The sequence below is a fragment of the Siphateles boraxobius genome, unplaced genomic scaffold, assembly GCF_051911475.1.
Source record: "Siphateles boraxobius isolate OS27281-9 unplaced genomic scaffold, OSU_SipBor_1 48, whole genome shotgun sequence".
Taxonomy (NCBI): domain Eukaryota; kingdom Metazoa; phylum Chordata; class Actinopteri; order Cypriniformes; family Leuciscidae; genus Siphateles; species Siphateles boraxobius.
The window spans coordinates 686,518-712,745 of record NW_027509119.1 but is presented as its reverse complement, the minus strand read 5'-3'; the positions used below and the strand labels follow the sequence as shown (position 1 = coordinate 712,745).

Here is a 26,228-nt window from a genome sequence, read left to right as displayed (position 1 = left end):
ACACATCTGTATCAGTGTAGACAACGTCAGTCATTATAATCTGAACACACATCTGTATCAGTGTAGACAGCGTCAGTCATTATAATCTGAACACACATCTGTATCAGTGTAGACAGCGTCAGTCATTATAATCTGAACACACATCTGTATCAGTGTATACAGCATCAGGCATTATAATCTGAACACACATCTGTATCAGTGTAAACAGCATCAGTCATTATAATCTGAACACACATCTGTATCAGTGTAGACAGCATCAGTCATTATAATCTAAACACACATCTGTATCAGTGTAGACAGCATCAGTCATTATAATCTGAACACACATCTGTATCAGTGTAGACAGCGTCAGTCATTATAATCTGAACACACATCTGTATCAGTGTATACAGCATCAGTCATTATAATCTGAACACACATCTGTATCAGTGTAGACAGCGTCAGTCATTATAATCTGAACACACATCTGTATCAGTGTATACAGCATCAGACATTATAATCTGAACACACATCTGTATCAGTGTATACAGCATCAGACATTATAATCTGAACACACATCTGTATCAGTGTATACAGCATCAGACATTATAATCTGAACACACATCTGTATCAGTGTATACAGCATCAGACATTATAATCTGAACACACATCTGTATCAGTGTATACAGCATCAGTCATTATAATCTGAACACACATCTGTATCAGTGTAGACAGCGTCAGTCATTATAATCTGAACACACATCTGTATCAGTGTATACAGCATCAGACATTATAATCTGAACACACATCTGTATCAGTGTAGACAGCATCAGTCATTATAATCTGAACACACATCTGTATCAGTGTAGACAGCATCAGTCATTATAATCTGAACACACATCTGTATCAGTGTATACAGCATCAGACATTATAATCTGAACACACATCTGTATCAGTGTATACAGCATCAGACATTATAATCTGAACACACATCTGTATCAGTGTAGACAGCATCAGTCATTATAATCTGAACACACATCTGTATCAGCGTATACAGCGTCAGACATTATAATCTGAACACACATCTGTATCAGTGTAGACAGCGTCAGTCATTATAATCTGAACACACATCTGTATCAGTGTATACAGCATCAGACATTATAATCTGAACACACATCTGTATCAGCGTATACAGCGTCAGACATTATAATCTGAACACACATCTGTATCAGTGTAGACAGCGTTAGTCATTATAATCTGGAACACACATCTGTATCAGTGTAGACAGCATCAGTCATTATAATCTGAACATACATCTGTATCAGCGTATACAGCGTCAGACATTATAATCTGAACACACATCTGTATCAGTGTAGACAGCGTCAGTCATTATAATCTGAACACACATCTGTATCAGTGTATACAGCATCAGACATTATAATCTGAACACACATCTGTATCAGTGTAGACAGCATCAGTCATTATAATCTGAACACACATCTGTATCAGTGTAGACAGCGTCAGTCATTATAATCTGAACACACATCTGTATCAGTGTAGACAGCGTCAGTCATTATAATCTGAACACACATCTGTATCAGTGTAGACAGCGTCAGTCATTATAATCTGAACACACATCTGTATCAGTGTAGACCGCATCAGTCATTATAATCTGAACACACATCTGTATCAGTGTAGACAGCATCAGTCATTATAATCTGAACACACATCTGTATCAGTGTAGACAGCGTCAGTCATTATAATCTGAACACACATCTGTATCAGTGTAGACAGCGTCAGTCATTATAATCTGAACACACATCTGTATCAGTGTAGACAGCGTCAGTCATTATAATCTGAACACACGTCTGTATCAGTGTAGACAGCGTCAGTCATTATAATCTGAACACACGTCTGTATCAGTGTAGACAGCATCAGTCATTATAATCTGAACACACATCTGTATCAGTGTAGACAGCGTCAGTCATTATAATCTGAACACACATCTGTATCAGTGTAGACAGCGTCAGTCATTATAATCTGAACACACATCTGTATCAGTGTAGACAGCGTCAGTCATTATAATCTGAACACACATCTGTATCAGTGTAGACAGCGTCAGTCATTATAATCTGAACACACATCTGTATCAGTGTAGACCGCATCAGTCATTATAATCTGAACACACATCTGTATCAGTGTAGACAGCATCAGTCATTATAATCTGAACACACATCTGTATCAGTGTAGACAGCGTCAGTCATTATAATCTGAACACACGTCTGTATCAGTGTAGACAGCGTCAGTCATTATAATCTGAACACACATCTGTATCAGTGTAGACAGCATCAGTCATTATAATCTGAACACACATCTGTATCAGTGTAGACAGCGTCAGTCATTATAATCTGAACACACATCTGTATCAGTGTATACAGCATCAGTCATTATAATCTGAACACACATCTGTATCAGTGTATACAGCATCAGTCATTATAATCTGAACACACATCTGTATCAGTGTAGACAGCGTCAGTCATTATAATCTGAACACACATCTGTATCAGTGTAGACAGCATCAGTCATTATAATCTGGAACACACATCTGTATCAGTGTAGACAGTGTCAGTCATTATAATCTGAACACACATCTGTATCAGTGTAGACAGCATCAGTCATTATAATCTGAACACACATCTGTATCAGTGTATACAGCATCAGTCATTATAATCTGAACACACATCTGTATCAGTGTATACAGCATCAGTCATTATAATCTGAACACACATCTGTATCAGTGTAGACAGCGTCAGTCATTATAATCTGAACACACATCTGTATCAGTGTAGACAGCATCAGTCATTATAATCTGGAACACACATCTGTATCAGTGTAGACAGTGTCAGTCATTATAATCTGAACACACATCTGTATCAGTGTATACAGCATCAGTCATTATAATCTGAACACACATCTGTATCAGTGTATACAGCATCAGTCATTATAATCTGAACACACATCTGTATCAGTGTAGACAGCGTCAGTCATTATAATCTGAACACACATCTGTATCAGTGTATACAGCATCAGTCATTATAATCTGGAACACACATCTGTATCAGTGTAGACAGTGTCAGTCATTATAATCTGAACACACATCTGTATCAGTGTATACAGCATCAGTCATTATAATCTTAACACACATCTGTATCAGTGTATACAGCATCAGTCATTATAATCTGAACACACATCTGTATCAGTGTAGACAGCATCAGACATTATAATCTGAACACACATCTGTATCAGTGTATACAGCATCAGTCATTATAATCTGAACACACATCTGTATCAGTGTAAACAGCGTTAGTCATTATAATCTGAACACACATCTGTATCAGTGTAGACAGCGTCAGTCATTATAATCTGAACACACATCTGTATCAGTGTAGACAGCATCAGTCATTATAATCTGGAACACACATCTGTATCAGTGTAGACAGTGTCAGTCATTATAATCTGAACACACATCTGTATCAGTGTATACAGCATCAGACATTATAATCTGAACACACATCTGTATCAGTGTAGACAGCATCAGTCATTATAATCTGAACACACATCTGTATCAGTGTAGACAGCGTCAGACATTATAATCTGAACACACATCTGTATCAGTGTAGACCGCATCAGTCATTATAATCTGAACACACATCTGTATCAGTGTAGACAGCATCAGTCATTATAATCTGAACACACATCTGTATCAGTGTAGACAGCGTCAGTCATTATAATCTGAACACACATCTGTATCAGTGTAGACAGCTCAGTCATTATAATCTGAACACACATCTGTATCAGTGTAGACAGCATCAGTCATTATAATCTGAACACACATCTGTATCAGTGTATACAGCATCAGACATTATAATCTGAACACACATCTGTATCAGTGTAGACAGCATCAGTCATTATAATCTGAACACACATCTGTATCAGTGTAGACAGCATCAGTCATTATAATCTGAACACACATCTGTATCAGTGTAGACAGCGTCAGTCATTATAATCTGAACACACATCTGTATCAGTGTAGACAGCATCAGTCATTATAATCTGAACACACATCTGTATCAGTGTAGACAGCGTCAGACATTATAATCTGAGCACACATCTGTATCAGTGTAGACCGCATCAGTCATTATAATCTGAACACACATCTGTATCAGTGTATACAGCATCAGTCATTATAATCTGAACACACATCTGTATCAGTGTATACAGCATCAGTCATTATAATCTGAGCACACATCTGTATCAGTGTAGACCAAGACCAAGATCAAGGTAACACAAAAGTTATCCAAACACTGAAAAAAACAACCCCAAAATTGACTCAACCCAGGTTTTGTGTAGAAAAAATAACCCAAGATTTTTTAGAGTGAACTCATCATTAGAGATGGATGTGTGCTTCCACCCAGCCCTGCTGCATAATCATCTGAAATGCAACCCTAAAACTTTAAGTAATGTGAAGCCCATTTAAGCTGTGTTCATCGCCTCCAAACCCTGCTCCCTTGCTCTCAATGCTGTGCACAGATAGTGAGTGTGTGCTTGTCACTAACCCACACCCCCTGGTGTTTGCATGCAGTCATTGCATTCAGCAGATCCTTGAGGCTGTTCTGCACTGCCACCAGATGGGAGTGGTCCATCGGGACCTGAAGGTGAGTAGAGATGCTGACGGTCCTAAACACCAAGGCCTTGAATAAGGCAGACAGAAATGGCTGATGAGATTATATAAAGATTATACAAGTGCTTATGAAGTCTGAGAATCAAGTGATCAATGTTATATATTTTTTTCACCATTAATTGCAAAACGCTCAAAATGAAGCCTGCAGGTTTAGTTGGTAATGGTGTTTTCTGTCGATCTTCAGATAAAAACCAGAACAGGCTCTTGTCGCAGCTAATTTGCCAATCAAATGAGCCAGGTGCAACCAGGGGATTGTTTTCTCTGCTCTTAAAATCTGAATTTGCATTGGCCTTGATTCTGCTCTGTGATTGGCTGCTGTCATGCTGTTACATTATGACTTGCACCAAAAAAACAAAAACAAAAAAAAACAAAGCAAATACATTAGGCACAAAACAGTAATGTATATTTTATATTTAACAAAATCTTTACTGAAATCTGATGTGTTTATACAGTATCTCTTTCCATACAACAAAAGCATACTGTACAGTGACCACAGACTGGCACGCTCTAATCTACACTACAAATAGGCAAAACTGGCACATTGAGATTACAAGACTGATATTTGAATATGAACAAGCACAAATGAGGTTTAAGAGCTACGGAAGGGTTTAGAACAACATGAGTGTGTTGTGAATGTTTTCTACACTGCAAAAAATGCTTTTCTTACTTGGTATGTTTGTCTTGTTTCCAGTGCAAATATAATAAAAAAATCTTAAATCCTGAAGCATTTGCTAGATACGTAAAATTAAATAAGGAATTATATCTTATTTTCTTTAAAAAAGTTTAAAAGTTTTTGCTTAAAGAAATAATCTTAATTCAAATGGAAAACAAGATTATTTTTCTCACCCTGGCCATTGGCAGAAAATTTAACCTGCAAAATTGTTCCTCCAGAAAAAAAGATGTAATTCTTTTGTCATTCTACTTATATAGTAAATGCTTCTTGATTTAAGAATGTTTAGATATTTGGACAGGAAACAAGACAACAATTTCAAGTACAAAAAGCATTTTTTGCAGTGTAAACTATTCCTTTTAGAAAATATTTTTGGCAGAAGATTTGTTGGATTAGGCACAACATGACAAAGCAGCAAGCAATACATTATATCCTAACCAGCTTTCATCCTTACCAGCAAAATCAAATGGAATACAGTTGTGGATGTGATATGCTTTCCTTCCTCGTTTATCCCTTATTAGCAAATAATATAATAAAATAGTCTTTCCTACTGTTATGGCTTGTCCAACAATTTGAAGAATGTTGGTGGTTTGCTCTCAGAATTTCATTTGATTGATTTTTATTCAACTTTTAGAGCAATCAAAAAGATTGTGTAACAAAGCAATATTGTACAATTATGAGGACAAACTATTAGTCATTTAGGGCAGACCTTAGGGTTTGAAATGTGGAAGGTTTTATTATGCTTATATGTAGGGCAAAAGAAAGAGCGCTTGTAATAATGTACTACCAGATTCTGCTGTTCAAATTATCCTCAGGCGAATCATAGATCTGCTCTCTAATCTACTCTATTCATCATTATCTCTCTCTTCTCTAACAAAGGACAACATCCGGCTATTCTTTATATTATCTCGACACCCCTGTAATTAGCTTCCGCAGTTCTTATGTTCCCTCCCTTGCCTTGGGTATTTGATGCTGAAATGGAGTAAACTCATGTAGCTTAGCTGTGGTGTTTGCTAAGTAAAGCCTAGTTTCTACTTTGCTAAAACTAGAAAGACTAGACACTGTGATGACAACGTCCAAGTGCAGTGTTTCACCATTCATCCTTCCCTCGGGTCATTCTGACCCGGAATTTTTATTTATTTATTTTTTTTGAAAATTAAATATTCATCTGAGGGGTCCAAGACCCCATGACTTTTGTTGTAATTGAACCACGAATACACAAAATGTGGGTATTAAAATGTATTCGAGGAGTTTTGTGGTTGAAATTTAAAAAAGTAACAAATCCTGACCCCCTTAGGAATGAATGGAATGCGAGGAATGCTTCAGTAGTTGAGTTGAGTTTATTTGACATAAAATGTAGTAATACAGTAACAATTAAAGCAGCAAAACTTCTTTGTCAAGGATAACACAATAAAGTTGCATTAACTTATTTCCATTGAAGTCCTTGTACACATACTAAAACCTAAAAATACTCAAAATTCCAACTAAAAATGCTAAAACTCTACCAAAAAACTATTTTATAATGTCTTCATGTGTATCCGAATGCATATTGAAGAGGGACTGACTTTAGGACCCAGCGGAACAACTTAATGGCACCATATAGAGCTATAAGGGCATCTAGTGGCAAGAGTCATGAAATATCATGTCATGTATATTTTTTACTCAAGAGGTCGGCAAAGACAGCCAATGTAAGATATTTTGAGCTGAATTAAAAGGTTCATGCATGAAATTGTGAGTTATTTTTAATTTAAGTTGAAAGAATGTGAGGAATGTTCTTAAATTACTAAATTACTATTTATTTGTTGATAAAATCTAGTAATTTAAAGGTAAATAAAATAAAAAATATCCAAAAAATTGCATTAAAAAATATTTTCAAAATGAAATAAAATAGGCTTTCTGGACAAAAAAAAAGTTTTAGGGCTTCGGGTAATTTTGACACACAAGGGGAGGATTTGTTACAGAACTCGAGGGAAGGATGAGGAACAACCCAACCGAAAAACCTTTATAGAAAGATCCATATGATTTTGCTGTTGTAGGTCGTGACATTGGCAGTGGCACGCGTCATCTGGGTGAAATGTCTAGGTCACGTAACTTGCTTGAGAGCCCAATCATCTTCGAGTGTAAACTGAACGAGCAAGTGCACATTAGCTTGTGAGATTTGCATCTCGCGCAGCAGCACGGGTATAAATACGGAAGTGGATGCATCGCACATTCAGGTTTTTTCTGAGGAGCCTAGCCTGTGAGCCGGCCGCTCAGCAGTGGCACAGCAGTTGTGGCGATGGGATGTGTAGCGTCTCCGTTCCCTCCTTCAAGGAACGGGGGTTACATGCGTAACCTAGACATTCCCTTCAGTCAGTTAGGTTCGACGTTACATCGGAGTGTCAGATGTAATGGTATCCTTGCCAAAACTCCGCTATTGCTGCCCCTTCCAGCGCTTAGCATGAGCCACCTAATCACCCCGGACCTCCTGGGGCGGAAGATGGATGATTACTGCTGTTCCGCTTGTCAAGTCACCCTCATTTATATGCCTGCTCATTTGCACAACAACAGTGCCTGGTGGCTTGAGAACGCAAACCTTCAAATAGGTTTCAAGGTGCAAGCTTTGGCATTTTTTTAAAAACTTTATCTCCGTTTAAAAAAAAAAACTGAGAAAGCGTGGATTTTCCAAGGGTAAATGGATGCTATGGAGGCCGCATCCTGCCCATAGGGAGAATACACATATGGACTGGCCATTAGGGCCGTGCTACATATGAGGCGGCTCCTGCCTAGTTAGGGGGGAGTCATCATCGAGGTAGAGACGGCAGGGAAGACACAGGGAAGACACAGGCTGGTCAACACCTAGCCCTAGCATAGGGGTCGACCACTGGGCATTCCCTCGAGTGTTAGGCCTGGTGTCGGTCGTCTCCGCCACGTCTGACTGCCGAGGGTGGTGGAGGACCTCCAACTGGGTTCGCCAGCCGGGGAACTCACGTGAGATGCAAAAATAAGCACACGTATCCGGTTCTTAGGAGGGGAATGGCGCAGCAATGAGACACAGAGTGGATCTCCGGTGTTTACTGGCTACTTGAGTCGAGTACACGGGAGGTCACTGGCTCTACACTATTCTTGAAATCAAAGTGAAGGAACGGTCTGTTTCGAGGGAGAATCGAGACATGAAAGTACCCATCTTTCTGGTGAATCGCTGAAAACCAATCTCGGGGACGGATGCATTTGAGAATGCGTTTCTGCGTTAACGTTTTGAATGGGAGCTTTTGAAGGGCTCAATTCAAGACTTGCAGTTACAAGATTGAGCATTACCCACCGCCTTTCTTGGGTACAATGAAGTAGGGGCTATTGAATCCTGACTTCGTATCAGCTTGAGGGACCAGCTCTATCACGTCCTTCGCCAGTCGGACTGTAATTTCTGTCCGTAAGACAGGAGGATCGCTGGCCAGCACGGAGGTGAGCTGAATGCCCCTGAACTTGGGGAGATGCCGGGCAAACTATATTGCATAGCCAAGTCTGATGGTCCGAATGAGACAGCGACACGGGCTGGGAAGTGCTACCCATGCTCCCAGGGACCGTACAAGCGGGGTCAGAGGGACCACAGACTCGGCTATACAGCAAGTAACCTGACCCGACAGGCACAGCATCCCGAAGTGGGGTCTGAGTGTGCGGTGCAAACACGGTTGGGCAGGGGGTGCGTGAGAAGGCATAGCGTCCTCGAAGTGCACGCTGCTGCCTGCTGACGATAGGAGAGGGGGATGAGAGTGACAAGGCATAGCGACGCAGCAGCGTCTGATTAAACTGATGGGTGAAATTCTCAACTGTGTTGCCAAAGAGGCCGGCCTGGGAGATCAGGGAGTTGAGATGCAAATCTCACACGCTAATGTGCACTGGCTTGTTAAGTTTACAATTGAAGGGGATTGGGCTCTCAGGCGAGATCCGTTTACGTCAGTCATGCCTGACTGAAAGGGAACTATAGTGTTGTTGGTTTAACATAGAATGCACTTGCTCATTATGAAGTTGATCGTGGATGTGACAAGCAAAATGGCAAATATATTGTAGTAAAGCATTGGCTTTCCGAAATCAGGAGCAGAGACTAACATTTTCCGAAGAATGTTTTTTGAGATATTGAGCATCGCCATTTTAAAACTCGCAACTCTTCGAGTTAAAATTTAAGGTCGGGCTCTTTGACTTGGGTCGGTATAAGGCTGGGTTATGGTCATTCACACTGTCAGTCCAAATTTGATTATGTGCATATCCGATTGAATTCTGAGCTAAATTATCGATTGTCCACTGTAATATTAAAGTTTGTGTTGATAAAGCAATGACTGCATGACTCCCTAGCATGTTAGCACCTTGATATAACTTACTACAACTAACTGAACCTGACAAACTAGCCTTATAATGTTATAATGGGTTTTGACTGCTCTTTCTAGACTCCCCTGACATAAGAGTCCCTGCGAATTGATGATGAAATAATCAATTCTAAGCTCAAAAATTTAAACATCCACTACTGTGAGAAGCTATTTGTTGATGATTTTTTTAATACCATTACCATAAATAATAGGTGTATATCAGTAATTACTGTAATTATGAATATATACATTCATGAACGAGGCTCAAATGAAAGGGGTTGTCCGAAAGTTTTCAGTATATGTATGTTTGAAGTGCTTGGGTTTGTGCTTAATTAATTATTATTTCTTTCTTTCTTTCATAACAAAAACATTTTCATGACTTGTGTGCGAGTTGAATCATGATTTACTTCAGTCTTAATGGGTTATGCAGAGTTTGCTACTGACCTATTAGATTTTTTACAAATAATTATTTTTGCAAAGACATTCATGCATTCACATGCATATTATTACATTTGGGAAAAACATAACAAAAATCATAAAACATAAAAAAATTGGTTTTTGATGGATTTGAACGTAACAGTTCCATTGCAGCTGCAACATAATTCTACATTTTAAACGTTACCTGTTAACTGTTGTTGCTCAGTCATTTAAGTCTATTCTCAGGGCTCTTCCTGAAGTTCTGCGTAACCCTAGACTTTCCTTTTGAAGACTTGGTTCAAAAATATGTTGTATCAGAGATTGTCGAAGCACAGAAATCCCTCCTCGTTAAAAATAAATGAAAAATAATTTGAAATAAATTTTGAAAATATATAGAAAAAAAGTATTCATAATGTTTTCTTTTTTGACCCAAGTCTTCTATGACAGTGTTTCTCAACTGGTGGCCGCAGAGAGTGCAGTCAAAGAAACAACAGCAGCAAATGTTTTTTCTGATGCAAGACTTTTATTTTGAAAGACGTGCATGAAAGCTGTTGACTTCTGTCAGAGAAAAACACGCTGTCATCATAAAGTAAATACGGTCAGATTAAATGTTGTCAGGCTGTATGTCAGTGTCATTTTTCTAACATTACTTTCGTTATATAAAGTCTCTCACCTCAGAAAAACTAATTTTCTTTACTTGTTATAATGTTCTCTCTTTTAAAGTGCTGTATATAATTCACTATATATAAAGCGCCAGTGAAATTGCAAGCATGCAACGTCGATGAAATTAGCCAAAAAGTTAGCTGGGAAGGTTTTGCATGCAGACATGATGCTTATTCTGTTCATCAGCATCAGTGTCCTTATGTTTTATTAGCAGTTCATGTTAGTAACCCCAAATACTACCGATTCTATATTTGACTGTATGACTGTTGCTAACTTTATTGAATTTTGAAAGACAAAATTGGGACTGCCATTTAATAGCCTGACCTTATACTGTTTATTTCTCCGTGATATTCCTACAATTTATGTGTATGTTACATAAAGTGGGACCTTGTGTGTGTGGTAACCAATTCGCTTTCTTTGAATTCCTAAAAATTTCCCACGCACTAGCGGCCTTTGCTATGTTTGCTATCAGCGTTTTAAACGAATCGTGTGAATTATTCAATGACTCACTCAATAAAACAGTGTTTTGCTGCCATCTACTGGTGGTTTTAGTATCATTACATTATAGCTGAGAGCGTGAGGAAGACTAAAGACGCCTCTCGTCCCACAGCCGAACCAGTTGAGAACCTCTGCTTTACGAGACATCAGTTCATTGAAGATGATTGATGACATTTGTTGTATATACCACAGATCATTGGCATGTGTTCTCTCAATATACAACAATGACTATTTTTTTGTCTGTTAACCCAAAGCCAGAGAATCTTCTCCTAGCCAGCAAACTAAAGGGCGCAGCGGTGAAACTGGCAGATTTCGGTCTGGCTATCGAGGTGCAGGGAGACCAGCAAGCCTGGTTCGGTTAGTATTCAACAAATGACTGGTTTAGAAATCTCAAAATGGTCAGTGACATAATCCGAGAACATTTATATGCTTATTATATTCATGTAGCTCTGGAAAAAAAAGAAAGAGGTGAATATGGTTCACTTCTATTTTAATATTTCTCTAATCTGCATATTCCAAATAAACTTAGACATGCTCATTCTTTTCTGGAAATGCTTGAGATGCTGATACAATTACATTTTATTTCATTATGCAAAACTGACAGCTGTTGTTTCATAACTCTTCTTTGGTGATGTTAGTGCATGTCCATCCTGTTTTGGGATAGTATAAAGAAAGTGATTTTATTATTTTCAATGGATGTATGATTACAACATAGACAGAAAATGTCTTGTATCAGTCGGACATGTTAGTCTGTTATTAATAATCTTTAGCTTTTGCCTCTTTCCTTCTTGGCTAAAGTGGATTTAATCACAGAAAATTAAGATTAAGTTTTACGCGGGTGTTGTGTAATTAGTTTTACTTTTGGACAAACCCTGATCTTGTTAGCATTTAATTGCAATGATCTCTGGGGCTTTTACTCTCAGCTCCAGTTTTCTCTCTCATTACGGGCTTCTTTGCCTCTGGTGTTTGATGGGACATCAGGGACTGGAGATATTTTAGAATTAGGCTGCAATCCAAAGACAAAAAGTAAATTGTACTTAGGATAATTCAGGGGGAGCTCGTTTTGTAGACTGTTTAAAGACAAGAAAAAGTTAACTCAAACTTAAGTTTAAATGAGGTTGTGCTATTTTTCGTTGGTGTAGGGTTTGCTGGAACACCGGGTTATCTGTCTCCGGAGGTGCTGAGGAAGGAGCCGTACGGCAAACCGGTGGACATGTGGGCATGTGGTGGGTAGATTTAACTTCAATTCAATTCAGTGCACATTTATTTGTATGGCGCTTTTCGCTATACACATCATTTCAAAGCAGCTTTTCAGAGTCCAAATGATATCAGTAGAAACTAGAAACTTCTGTGCCAATGCTGGGTGGCCCATCTTACCCCAATGATCTTTTTACTTCAAAATAAAAACTACAACTTTTACTTCACAAACCCTTAAACATGAATGTGTCCTCAAATCTTTCATTAACTAATAGACGCAAATCAACTTTGATATTAATCATAATACAGTGTCAATTAACAGAAAATGCACGAGTCCACATTACAATTTACAGTGATCAGTTATCAGAGGAAACTGTGTAAGTTATGTATTTCAGAAATCTACATATACAAAATCACAGTTAGCTAAAAATGTATTAGTTTAAACAATGTAATGATTTAAGGCAGAAACAATGAGCTCATTGAAGTAATGAATACTTACGTTGTATATCTGTACATAACTTCTTAACATAACAGATTCTTAGCCTTCTTATATCTAGTTGCACTGCAAATTCAAAACACTAAGACTCACTTTTATTTAGTTTTTTTTTGCTATATAATTATAACTGAACTGGCTGGAGAAAATATTAAATATACTTGCATGCTAATTAAGTGCATTAAACGGTAGCATGCTTAACTCTCTGGTGATCTCCGGTCAAAAAACATAATGTTTTTTTTTTTTTTTACTTCATCATACTAAACTTGGTAAAGGTCACACTCTCACACACACACACACACACACACACACACACACACACACACACACACACACACACACACACACACACACACACACACACACACACACACACACACACACACACACACACACACACACACAAACAAACACACACAAATCATGGACTAGAATCGAAAAGGTTAAATGGTCCTGTAAAGAAATAGGCTTTCAGTCAAAAATTGAAAATGAATGGGAAACGGATTTCGCCTGGTGGAAGCGTTTGGTACTGCGCCCAAACAAAATCTCACCGAAAGCTAATTTCTCGAGATCCACAAATTTGTAACACTACTTGTTTAGATTTATGGCTTTGATTTTTGCGCAGTTTTACAGTAAAACGTGTTTTGGAAAATATATATTTCATTAAAAAAATTCCAATTGTATTTTTGCGCATTTTTATAACAATAAACGTAAAATTATGTACAGTTTGTTTTTTTAAGTTTACTTTTTACTTTTTACACTTCTTTAAAAACAGACCCCACTTCAGTCTGTGCTCCAAAACATTCAAGATTTACAATCTTTCATTTTCAGGTCTATGCTCAAAAAGTATAATTTAGTACCATAAATTAGAAAATATTACATTAAAAAAAATTATAAAACATGTTTGATCATTAACGAAGAGCACCAGAGGGTTAAATGTGTAAGTATGAACGAAGAGATAGAAATGATACACATGTTTTATACAATCTAAATAAAAGCCTTTTCATCTGATTTAAAGCTTGCCATTGCAGTGAGCGTGAAATAAACTGTGAAATAATAAACTGTGAAATAATAAACTGTGAAATGAAATTCAGAATAGAGTGAATGAGATCATGAGGAACCAGTCAGCAAATTATGTTTTTTAGACTTACTGGAATTGCAAAACCATTGTACGCCTGCCATTCAGTTGTGTTATTGAGCTTTCAACCGGTGGCTGACCTTATGTTTTTTTTTTAGGAAAAAAAAAAAAAAGAGAAAATAAGTATGGAGTTCTAGCCCAGTTAAAAAAATCACACTGGTAAAAACACTGCCGCATTAAATGTACAAAGTATGTCTGTTAATATCCATAATCATGATGATTTATACACGTTTATATTCATACGATGTGACTATCTGCACCCCAGTTGTCTTCCAGCCAATCAGAATCGAGGATTCAGACAGACCACAGTGTAAAATATAATAACTTGTGTGCATATTATATATTAATATCATATAATTCATACCTACATACATTTTTCTGATTTTATTTGTATAGGTGTGATCCTCTACATCCTTCTTGTGGGTTATCCTCCTTTCTGGGACGAAGACCAACATCGACTTTACCAGCAGATTAAAGCCGGTGCATATGATGTAAGAGTTACCACATTACAGCGTATCATATATAACTTAGCTGGCACTTATTATACCAGTTATACACTATATACTGCATATCATACATTTGAATGATTGGTTTAGATTTAGTAAAATCATACTTTTCCATCAGATCGGGAGTGGCAGAGAAAAAAGAGTCAGATGCCTGAACAAAATACTGTCAAATATTATTTTATTTTAATCTTATATCTGTTATTTAACAGTTGATAGTTGTTTAATGCTGATCTAACCAGCAGAAAACACTCGCCGGGTTTAAACCCCAGTTGTGCAGGCGGGGCATGTTGTCACACTGCGTTACAATGAGCCCCTGTTAGAACTATTATATTATATTATATTATATTATATTATATTATATTATATTATATTATATTATATTATATTATATTATATTATATTATATTATGAATTCAATTGAGAAACCATGAGAAAAGGGTGAATAAAGACTGAGAGTCAATGTTCAGAAATGATTAATTATTATTATGTTTTGAACTACGCTGTATAGCTGTGTTTTGCGTGTGTTTGTCGTCAAAATCAAAAATGTTATTTTTAAATATAAAAAAAAGCCATGATTTTATATGAAAAAGCGAATAATTGTATTTTATTGACAAATTATTTTAGTTTGTCTTGTATATTTTTTGGATTAGATCAGATAATATTTTAATCTGTCATACGGTCGTTACAGCATGCTATATGGGGCATGTTGTCACACGTCACGTCCATTTCTTCAGGGTAAATCAAAAAAAAGTATACACTGTATTAATGAAACAAAACCGCATAACTGAACTAGACATGTGGGACATCAATGTGGGAAAAAATAAATACTCTGAACCCCAAGTGGATTTCAACAAACTGAGCAAATCAAGAAGTGTTAGTTTGTGTCGTCCTGCAACTATACACCTCCTCTTCTGAACGCCTCTCTGTTAATCATCGACAGGCCATGCAGAATTACTGAAGAAAAGCCAATTATTATGAGACCGAGATGTTATAGTGACCAATGATATGTTCACTGTATTTTCCGTGTCAGTGGTTTTTAAACCTTCTCACACACTCACTTTCCTGTTAAGCTGATGATGTGAATCTGGTGTGAGAAAGAGAGTGAACGCACTGTGTTTGAAACCACTGTTTTATGTGGTATCGTGTGTGTGTGTGTGTGTGTGTGTGTGTGTGTGTGTGTGTGTGTGTGTGTGTGTGTAGTTTCCCTCTCCTGAGTGGGACACAGTGACACCAGAGGCCAAAGATCTGATCAACAAGATGTTGACTATAAACCCTGTCAAACGCATCACAGCAGCGGAGGCCCTCAAACACCCCTGGATCTGTGTATGTACACACTCTCTCACACACACAGTCACTGATATATAGCTTAACGGGGACGTTGCATAGACTTACAACGTTTTTTATATATATACATATATTAGGGCTGGGCAACGATTAATCGCATCCAAAATGAAAGTTTGTGTTTATGTGTGTGTACTATGTATAATTATTTTGTATATATTGATACACACACATGCATGTATAAATAAAAAATATATTTATATTTATATATAATATAAATTATATAAAAATATATATGCAAATATATCTTACATATACATGCAATATGATATTTAAACAAAATAAGAAAAAATGACACAAATTTACACACACTTTAAGCTCCTTCTTCAAAACTATGCTAGAAACATGTTAAATAATGCCTCATCTTAAAATAGTTGTTAATGTATTGTTTCCCTGTTTATATCGCTAGATCTTAAGATAGTTGTTAATGTATTGTTTCCCTGTTTATATCGCTAGATCTTAAGATAGTTGTTAATGTATTGTTCCGTGTTTGTGTCGCAGCAACGCTCCACGGTGGCCTCCATGATGCACCGACAGGAGACGGTGGAGTGTCTGAAGAAGTTCAACGCCAGGAGGAAGCTTAAAGTGAGAAACGCACACTTTAAGCTCCTTCTTCTTCATCTTCTTCTTCTGAGAACAAAATTATGCTAGAAACATGCTAGCAACATGTTAAATAATGCCTGGATGTTACAACTTACTAGCAATTTGCTAAAACATTTAGCCTAAGTAATGTAAATATTCATGATAGAAACATACAAGAAACATATTAAATCATTCCAGCGAAATGCTAAAATATTCTAACAATGTGGTAAAGCATGTTAGCAACATGTCAAAACGTGTTATCAATGTGCTAAATCATGCTAGAAACATGCTAGCACCATACTAAATAATGCAAGCGAAATGCTAAAATATCCTAACAATGTGTTAAATCATGTTAGAAACACGTTAAAACATGCTAGCAATGTGGTAAAGCATGTTAGCAACATGTTAAAACATGTTAGCAACATGTTAAAACGTGTTATCAATGTGCTAAATCATGCTAGAAACATGCTAGCTCCATACTAAATAATGTTAGCAAAATGCTAAAATATCCTAACAATGTGTTAAATCATGTTAGAAACATGCTAACAAAGAGTTAAATCATGTTAGAAACATGCTAACAAAGTGCTAAATCATGTTAGCAACATGTTAAAACATGCTAGCAATGTGGAAATCAGGCCCGAATCATGCTAGCAACATGCTAAATCGTGTTAGCAATGTCCTAGAAAAAGTTAACATTTTGACTTTGAGTAAAAGCTTTTCAAAGTTAATTCAAATTTTCAGACAAGGCTTTTGTCAAGCCAATGTCAAAGTTTATCATCAAACTTCACTCATCTAGTTATAATTAATGCTGACTAATCATAACCACTCCAGGGTCCTTCAAACAATACCATGACATTTACATCGTGCAACCTTTTTTTTGTAAGGGACACACCTTTAAAAGTTAAAGTTAAGTTAAAGTTAGGGTTAAGTAAAAAAAAACTTTAAAGATAGGCCCATATTGAAATGGCAAGCCATTTTACTTCCATAATCTGATGTATTTCCATGCGATTCATTGAGAAAATAGTGTGGGATTGACAGTTATCCATTAGAAATGATTTGGATTGTGAAAAGAAAGTTACAATAAGAGATGTTTGGAGGGCAAGGGTTGAATTTTAACGAAGGTTATGAAGATAATCAGAAACATTAGGTAAATAAATAACGTAAATTCTTGAGTCATATTGACTCTGATTTGGTGCTATAGCCTGAATGGCACAATCCTCAAACATGAGATGCTTTAAAAGGCTGGATTAATTGTTATCCACTATCATTGACTGATATGTTACACAGTGACCAAGACTCGTGGTTAAGTTGAGCTTTCCTCTGTTTTAGGGAGCTATTCTCACTACCATGCTTGCTACACGAAACTTCTCAAGTAAGAAACACTTCACTTTACTTTACATTTGCTATTTAATAGTTGTTTGTTCATTGAATCATTTAAAGAAATTTGGAGTTATGCTCTTTTTATGCTTCAGAAGTTGTAAAACATGTCAGATATGATTGAAGATTTAACATTTTCATTGGAGTTGTGCTGCAAGATTAGTTGATTTAAAGTCTAGGATTTAATGAAATAAAATTGTAGTGTCCCCATGCACTATATTTCAAAGTTAATGGGTTATTTCAGTATGGTTTTTGCCTTATTGTGCTAATAGCTTTTGATATCAAATCTGCAGTAATATTAAATGTATCATATCACGGTTCAAATTGCAATCACGATATGTATCAAAATAATCACAATATATACTTTTTTATCACATTGTGCAGCCCTATAACAAAGTGTCTCATAATAAGTAGCATTTTTTTCTTTTTTCAGTGTCTTATTACAAATTCAGTTATTTAACTCTACTGACACAAATATTTAATATTCTGCTCAATCATATTTCATTATATTATGCAAATCTTTGGTTACGATTCATTCAGAGGTTTTGATTTCGAAGCCAATGGATCATGAATCCGTAACGCACAGTGATTAAAACTGTGGATTTGTGTTATTTTAGACTAGTTTGCCCCTAATTCTTTCCTCTTTATGTTCACATTCATTTTTTCATTTCACTCGACAGGCAAGAATCCATACAAGAAGCCTGATGGTGTTAAGGTACGTTAAATAAACCTCAGTATTAAACTTTGACGCATACTTCGTGACTTATTGTTTTTGCCTGGTGTATGATTAAACGGGTGAAAGAAATGAAGAAAAGGTATGTAGGAATGATCTGAAAGGTCAAGACATTATTAACCTGATCAGCTGGGTTATTGTGGTGTGTTAACTTTCACCCAGTAGTACTTACAACTGATTTGCATCAGGATCATAGAAGCTGATGCGTCTGTTTGGTTATAAAGTTGAAATTTTACAGAGATATTACTAGAGGTTTTTTTTCCCTTAAAAATTGTCTCAAAGTAAAGGGCCCATGTCCCCCAGTTATGATTAGGGCTGGGTAAATATATCGATTCATCAATGCATTGCAATTATTTGTTTCTCAATTCAATATCGATGCATCAAATCCTATGAATCGATTCAGCCCACCGGCCAGTGGCGGCGCTGTGGGCAACACTCTAGTGAGAGCGTTCAGCGTTGTACAAGACGCGCTTTACCAAAACAGCAAGATGACGGACAGTAGCTGCACTCCGTTCAAGCCTGCACCGCCAGCCAGGGACGTCGTTAGGCCTATTTTAGGGGGGCTGAAGCTACCTCAACATGTTCCTAAGCCCTTTAAATGATAATAAGAACAACAATAAGTCTCCGGGAGTCTCCCGCATATTGATAGCGGCTCCCTGATGTCCGCAAATTAGTTCAAATCTCCTGAAATCTAGAGCTCGCGAGCTCCAAACCGCGTAGCGCGCGCACGACAGAGAGGAAGAGAGCGAGAGTCCTTGCGAGCGTGTGCCTCACGAAGCGCATCTTTTTTATGAGTATGCACATTTTGTGTTTCTGTTTGCATTTCTTTTATGACTTGAATGTATAGGAAGAAAGAAATATACTTTCTATTACAGTTACGTGCACTTTAGAGGTGTGTTAATAAAGCACCTGTTTGTTACAGTAGTGGTTTGTATTCAACACATGTACAATATTGTAGGCCTACAGTTTGTTCTGCTAAATAAAACCATGACAGGAAACATGCTGGGGTCAATTTGTTCTTAAACATTGGTAATACTGCGCACATTATTTTAAAATATACTCTGGTACTTAATTACTTGTGTATTTACTAATTATTGAATCGATATCGAAGCTAATAAATCAATATCGAATCGAATCAAAGCCTCAAGAATCGAAATCGAATCGAATTGTGAAATTCCCACAGCCCTATATAACAATACCCAGCCCTAGTTATGATGGTTGCTACACCCCTGCACGTGCGCTGAAGGAGAGACTCGAGCTGTATCTAGAGACCAGCATTTATCTAATATATAGCACAGAGACTTGGGGTTGAGCTGTTTTGACTTGGGCCAGTTAGTAACCAAACGGTTAAAATGCCTTAACAAATACCATTGCACAAGTCAAGTCACCTTCATTATACAGCGCTTTTAACAATATAGATGTTTCAAAGCAGCTTTACAGTGATAATAGAGATTACAGTAACAGAGATTGTTTAGGCTTTACAGCAGACCTAGAATAAAGTTATTGTCCAGCTAAACTTAGTTTTTGATTAATTCACTTCCGTTGCAAAGATCATTAGTTATTAACTTAGGATCCGCTGACACGGCACCGTTTTAACTGAAAACAGAAAACATTTAATGTGTTCTGGCTGTTCATTTGCATGACAGCGTTGTTTTGTGGCTATAGATCGTGACTTACTTCCTATTCGGACGGGATCAGCTTTACAAGGGTAGATGGAGTAATGTAATTGTACCACAGGTCGTCTGTAATAATAATGGCCATTTCGCACTTTTTTTGACATAAGATATCTCGGTAAAACTAGCAGAATTAACTCGATTTACACACCGCCGTCACCGTTCTATCATCATGTGTGTATTACGTTGCTTCCTGATATCATGTGCGCAAACACCTATAACCTATATTTATATATAAAACAGTTATGTCCGGTCGAACTATGTATTAATTAACTTCAGATTGGATTGTGTTGGTAATCTGCACTTACCCAACGCTAAAAGATGTTTCGTGCCTCTAACAAGTGCTTTCGATCTTCTTCTGATCTGAGTTTTGCCACAGATCTGTCCCAGCGTCTAGAGCGCAGCTGAATGCTTTTTCATGCATAGTTAAATGGTGAGTGACAGAATGAAACCGGAAATGAAACTATGGAAAAGATCCATTTATTTATGAACAGAACCATCAGCTTTAATATCATTTTCAGAGCACCTCATTAAATGTATACTTGCATGGCCTTTGCAGTGAAACATTTCGTGAAGTTCATGAAGAAGGATTTCGTCTCAACCGATTTCTTCGGCGTTGACTGAAGAATCGGTGATGAACTTGCGTGGTTGGTTTGTTCATTGTCCACACTCCTGATGTTGTCCTTTGATTCTGTTCTGGTTGAGAGAGTCCTCTCTCTCCTGACTGAGCACATGGCTCATGGCCTAGTGTGGCCACGCAGGACAGCTATGCCAACGTACCGAGAAGGCCAAGAGAGGGAAGAGCTTGTGTAGAGGCCATTTAAAGTCTGAGAAAGGTCCCACCTCTCAGAGTTGCCTCGACCAATAAGAAAGAGGGAATTTCCAAGCGAGAAGATTTATGGCTCTGTTTCAGGTGGGGTTAGACGTAGGCATTGCTGTTTGTGTTCATTTATACACACACTGCATTCTATGAGAAGGTGATGTACACTAAGTGTGAGTCATTAAATGAGGATTAATTAGATAGGAGACACGATACAGGTGGGGTTACATTGACCGTTGGTTCTATCATAAAATACATAGTATCAAAGACATAATATTATCAAAAGACACTACACAAGACAGTAAATCATTCACACAGTGTCCTGGGGTGCATGTTCATTTACAGATCAGTTCGTTCATAAATTAATGCAGGAAAGTCTGTTTTAAGGGCTTTGGGTCTTTCCTATGGCCTTTGCTTTTTCCACGTGACCACATTTTTAACAGCAATAAAACCAACTTATCTGATCGAGTTATGGTAACCAAGACCCTTCTTGCCCTTGTTGGGGGGATAGGACCATAGATCCCAGAGAACAGAGAGTTTTAAAGATTATTTGTGAAATCTAACAAATAATTGTGTCTGATTTATCTCAGTCGTTTCACATGCACACACTGTCATACAAACACATAAATAAATAATTATTCACATTGAAGCGACTGCACATACATGTTTGCTTAGCGTGTTTAATGGGTGAGCATGTGCACGCGTTAGTGCTCTTTTGGGTCATGGCTTTAGTAAGCATTTGTGAAGGGTAGGTCAGATCCAATGGGGACACATAGTATACAGTATACAGTATATATACAGTATATCTTTTTATAAACAGTCATCTTTGTCTACATGCTTATTTGGTTTAGCTTTCACAGTATTAAAGTCCCCCTGAAGTCAATAATTGTATCCCTTAAAACTCATCTTTGATCACCAAAATGACTTATTGAAATGTTTTTTCCTTGAAAAAAAAATGTCTTCGTGCCTTAAAATATCTTGAATGTACTCGACACCCTTGCCTCATTTAGTATACGTGGTTCTATGAATATGCAAATGAGCCCCGCCTCCACTCACTCACTCACTCACTCAGAGATCCACTGGTTGACGATCACACGTTGATCTGATTGGTTACAAGGTAGTTTGTGATGTCAGAAACACCAGCGATTTCAATCCGTGTTTTTGAGACTGTCTTTGGTTCACTGCAGATTTAAGGAGAAAATACTCAGCAATGCTGTCGACTTATGAATTTACACATGGATTGTCTTAAAGCGTATTAAAAACAACACACAGGCAAATAAACAACATTAAACGCTGGATTTTCACCACAGGAGGACTAACATAATAAAACAAATATTGTGTTTAGATAGTTCATAAATAGTTCAGTCTCTTCTGTTCTTGAGGTCAGGCATTCAGTGTCACTGAGTAACCTCATCTTTATCTCTCACACTCTGATTCACAGCTCTCTCTCTCTAGCTTATAGACACTAACATGGGTTGTGCCTTTCAAAACTTGTGAAATCTGAATCTGTTCTAAATGAGTCTTAAGCCGGGTGCACACTGTACAATTTTTTTTTATAATAGTCTACTTTTTCGATTGTTGCTTGTCAGATTGTACGAACATGATCCTCGCTGTAAGTCATGTCACACTGTAGGATCTCAGTGGTCATTAATGCCAGACATACGGCAGTCAAGACGCGTTAAAAACGAACGCACACAAGAAAACTCCTCGGTGACATTGAGTTGCGTTTTACGCTGGATTGAAATGGTGGCTACAAAGAAATCTCTAACGTTAATTTTGGTCATGGCTTGTCTTGAAAAATGAAGACTATTTGACGGTCGTCGCAGGAGAAAAATCTCATGACACTGCTAGAATTTCGCCTGAGCAAGGGTCATTCATTGGCTGTCGGCGAACATGTCAAACTATCGATCAAAGACTTCAGATTTTAGTCTAGGAATCTTTTAGGATTTGCAAAATTTGTCTCAGACGGCCTAATCGTGGGCAAAATCGTACAGTGTGCACTCGCCTTTAGATGAGTTTTGGAACCGTGTTCCTGTGTTTTTAACAGTGTATATTTTAGCAGTTGCAAGTTAGAATTATTAATACATTACGCAGTGATATGGAAATCTATAAGGTATGAAAACTTACGTAACCAGTCTACACCCAACATCGGAGGGCCAGTTCCCCATCTGGCTATACACTCAAAATTGTATTTTGAAAGTAATTAAAAGTAAATAAAGCTGCAAGCAGCAGTTTAGGGGCCACACGCAAAAGAGGCATGATGAGGAGTTATGCAAATATGGCCGGGAGCATCAGAACAACTGTAACAATGAGTAATGAAAGACATTTTCAGATTGTTTTAGTTCAAATGGTTGAAAAATCATAAATACAATCAAAACGTTGGGGTTGGGGCACAGATTTCGAAGGTTTTCCTTCCTTTCTGACATTATCAGGATGGACAATATTCACATTGTCACGTATATAAACTACCCCAGTGCCCCTTTTGTATGACTTTCCAATGAATTAGAGTACATCAGCTTTTCCAAGCGTTGGCACCATGTGGCTTGTGGAAATTTGGGGTTTGTTGTTTTTGATTAGAGATCTTTGATTAGTTCTGGTCTTTCTACAGACATTATGCAGACCATTTTGAATTCAAGAGGTCCTTCTATAAGGAGGCTCTATGCTTTCATGTGGCGGCTATTTGTGTCATGGTGCAGAGAGCACGATCTGGATCTAGTTCAGTGCTGGTGTTGCTTTTATGAGTGTTGTTCTGTGGGCTCAACCATAACTACACTGTGACATAACAGTGACATCAACACTAAGGCAACTACTACAGAGTGTATGTTAGAGGCAATTGCTGGTGAACATGCACCAGTTGAGTTTGTTGCTTTTGGTAGACATTCACTTGTTTCTCGTTTCATGTGTGGGATTAGACTGCCGAAACCTTTGTTTCTTGCTTGTGTTCCTTCTGGAAATGATCTGTAGTCCTAGAAGGATTAACAGGGCCTCCGCTTGAACCACTGGAGTCAGCTTCAGACAGAATTATGACCCTTAAGATGATTTTGTTGTTGGTTTGCTTTGATATCCCTCACGAGGAATGCTTTACAGGGCTTATTGGTGAGCCCATTTGTTATGGATTTTGCTCACAGCCAGGATTTTTTGTGACTGAAGTTAAGTTGCCTACCTTTGAGTCACAGGAGACTGAGAGACTACCAAAGCGTTGTCCTGTGAGGGTATTACACATTTACAGTTACCACATGAGCCAGTGGTATAAATCTGATCAGTGCTTCAAAAACGCAATGGAACATGCCGAATTGGGCAGACATCATTTTGGCCAAGCTGTCTTACGAAGCTGTCAATCACTTATTATACCCAGTCTATAATTCAGTCAATCACTGTGGCAGGTGTTAGCTGTATTATTAATGTATACTGTATACTGTCTACTGCAAGCAAGGATTAAAATTAGATGGGGATTTAGGCTTAATGTATCAAAGATTAGATTTATAATACAGACAATATTATAAAAGGTTGCTCTTAGGGGTCTAAGGTGTTTATGGGGTTCTTGAGATGCTTTGACATGCCCTGACATTTGTGCTTTTTTCAGTTGCTTATAAACATATTAATGGTGAAAGTGTCATTACACTCTATTCTGCACAAACAGGGCTACCATAATATGTGAGCAACATGTATGTTTGTATTTTTGAGAGAATATTGTTTAAGCATGGTTATTGAAAAAACAAAAAAATAAAGTTTCTGAAAGAAGGCTATAAAACACATACTAAATATGTGTCCACAAGACTTTTGACTAATGGATGTCTCTTTGCGGATACACCATATTGCGATTAGAACAAACCACTTAAGAATAAAGAACTTACTCTTCACTTCTACTACTATTTACTATTCAATCTGATAGGTAGCATGATCCGTCAGTACAACGGCTCCTGAAGACAAGAAAGCTGATGACGTGTATTACAGGCACCCTTTTATACTCTCGTGTGACATCATGAACTGCCGTCTGCCAATGATTTATTGTCATGTGTTCACACATGCTTCAGACACCGGTCTCGCTGATAGCATCCCCATACTGTCAACTCTTGTCTACAACTTTGAAAGGGAAGTAGCAGAGCTTTGTTTATAACATGTTTTTCCTATTGTATATGCTTTGATCATATCTTTCCTTTTCATGAATGAGAGGATAATAAGATTATTGTTGCTAGATGTCTTGCTCCATTTCAGTCAATTATGCAGTAGCATTGACACAATGAGAAATGCATCATTATCTGGTAGCATGGCTATAATAAGATTTGATTTTTTATGTCTTACTGCATCTAACTGCAGAAAAGGAAGCCTAACTCTGCAGAGCTTGAGATGTGCTGGATATTACAATATCAGTATTAACTAAATTATTTTGTTACTAGTTTGGTAGTTCTCTTCACTATTGTTCAGTGTTTAGATGTAGACTGCAAACTTTTCCAGCTCTATGTGTACATGAGCCCATCCTTCATTTATTTAGTAAAACGGTGTATTTTACTTCAAAACATTGAAAGTTATAACAGCTCAACCTGAAATGTTATAAACATATGTGTAGCCAATGACACATTACAAGAAGATTGTCGGTTTTTAATGCAAAAAGTGGTTTAGGGATGATGTTTAGTTTTTCATTAACATTTGGCCTCCTCTAAATGTGTTGAACATCCATGTTCTAATATCATAAGGATCCAAGCATAATGCCTTCAAAATGTATTACATATCTGCTTCAAATCCTCTGTGGTTTTCTGATGTTTTGTTGTTTTTTTACATTGATCCCCACAGCATAATAGGGGCACTTTAATTAGCATAACAAGAATAAAACAAGCATTGACATGATTATTATATTCAGGATTACCTTCAATTCAGTTTCATTCCAGTCTCTGTAGGGAACACTCTTTGTATTTAATTGGGCTTTTTGTCTTAAAAACATAGTCAAAGAAAAACATAATAACTGCCTAAAGGGAAATGAGGCATCATTTGATACCAATGAAAAGTCTTTGCTGTTTAATGATCCTGTGAATTACTTGTACATGAACCTCATCTACAGGGTT

At 37.3% G+C, this 26,228-nt stretch overlaps 1 protein-coding gene across 18 annotated transcripts in view; it reads left to right on the top strand.

The window, feature by feature from the left end:
- The window catches only part of camk2d1 (calcium/calmodulin-dependent protein kinase (CaM kinase) II delta 1), a 105,962-nt gene that overhangs the window by 59,471 nt on the left and 20,263 nt on the right, over positions 1–26,228 (top strand). For 12 of the 18 annotated variants that reach the window (XR_013194594.1, XR_013194595.1, XR_013194597.1 and 9 more), the window contains exons 6-13: positions 4,622–4,694; positions 11,563–11,665; positions 12,451–12,534; positions 14,533–14,627; positions 15,843–15,965; positions 16,485–16,568; positions 17,895–17,937; positions 18,623–18,657. Coding sequence is in view for 11 of the 18 variants with exons in the window: in XM_077201552.1 (XP_077057667.1) it covers positions 4,622–4,694; positions 11,563–11,665; positions 12,451–12,534; positions 14,533–14,627; positions 15,843–15,965; positions 16,485–16,568; positions 17,895–17,937; positions 18,623–18,657 (640 nt within the window). In the remaining 7 variants the exon portion in view is untranslated. The remainder of the gene's footprint in view (positions 1–4,621; positions 4,695–11,562; positions 11,666–12,450; positions 12,535–14,532; positions 14,628–15,842; positions 15,966–16,484; positions 16,569–17,894; positions 17,938–18,622; positions 18,658–26,228) is intronic. The other 6 variants (XR_013194596.1, XM_077201553.1, XM_077201545.1 and 3 more) reach the window with 1 other exon arrangement.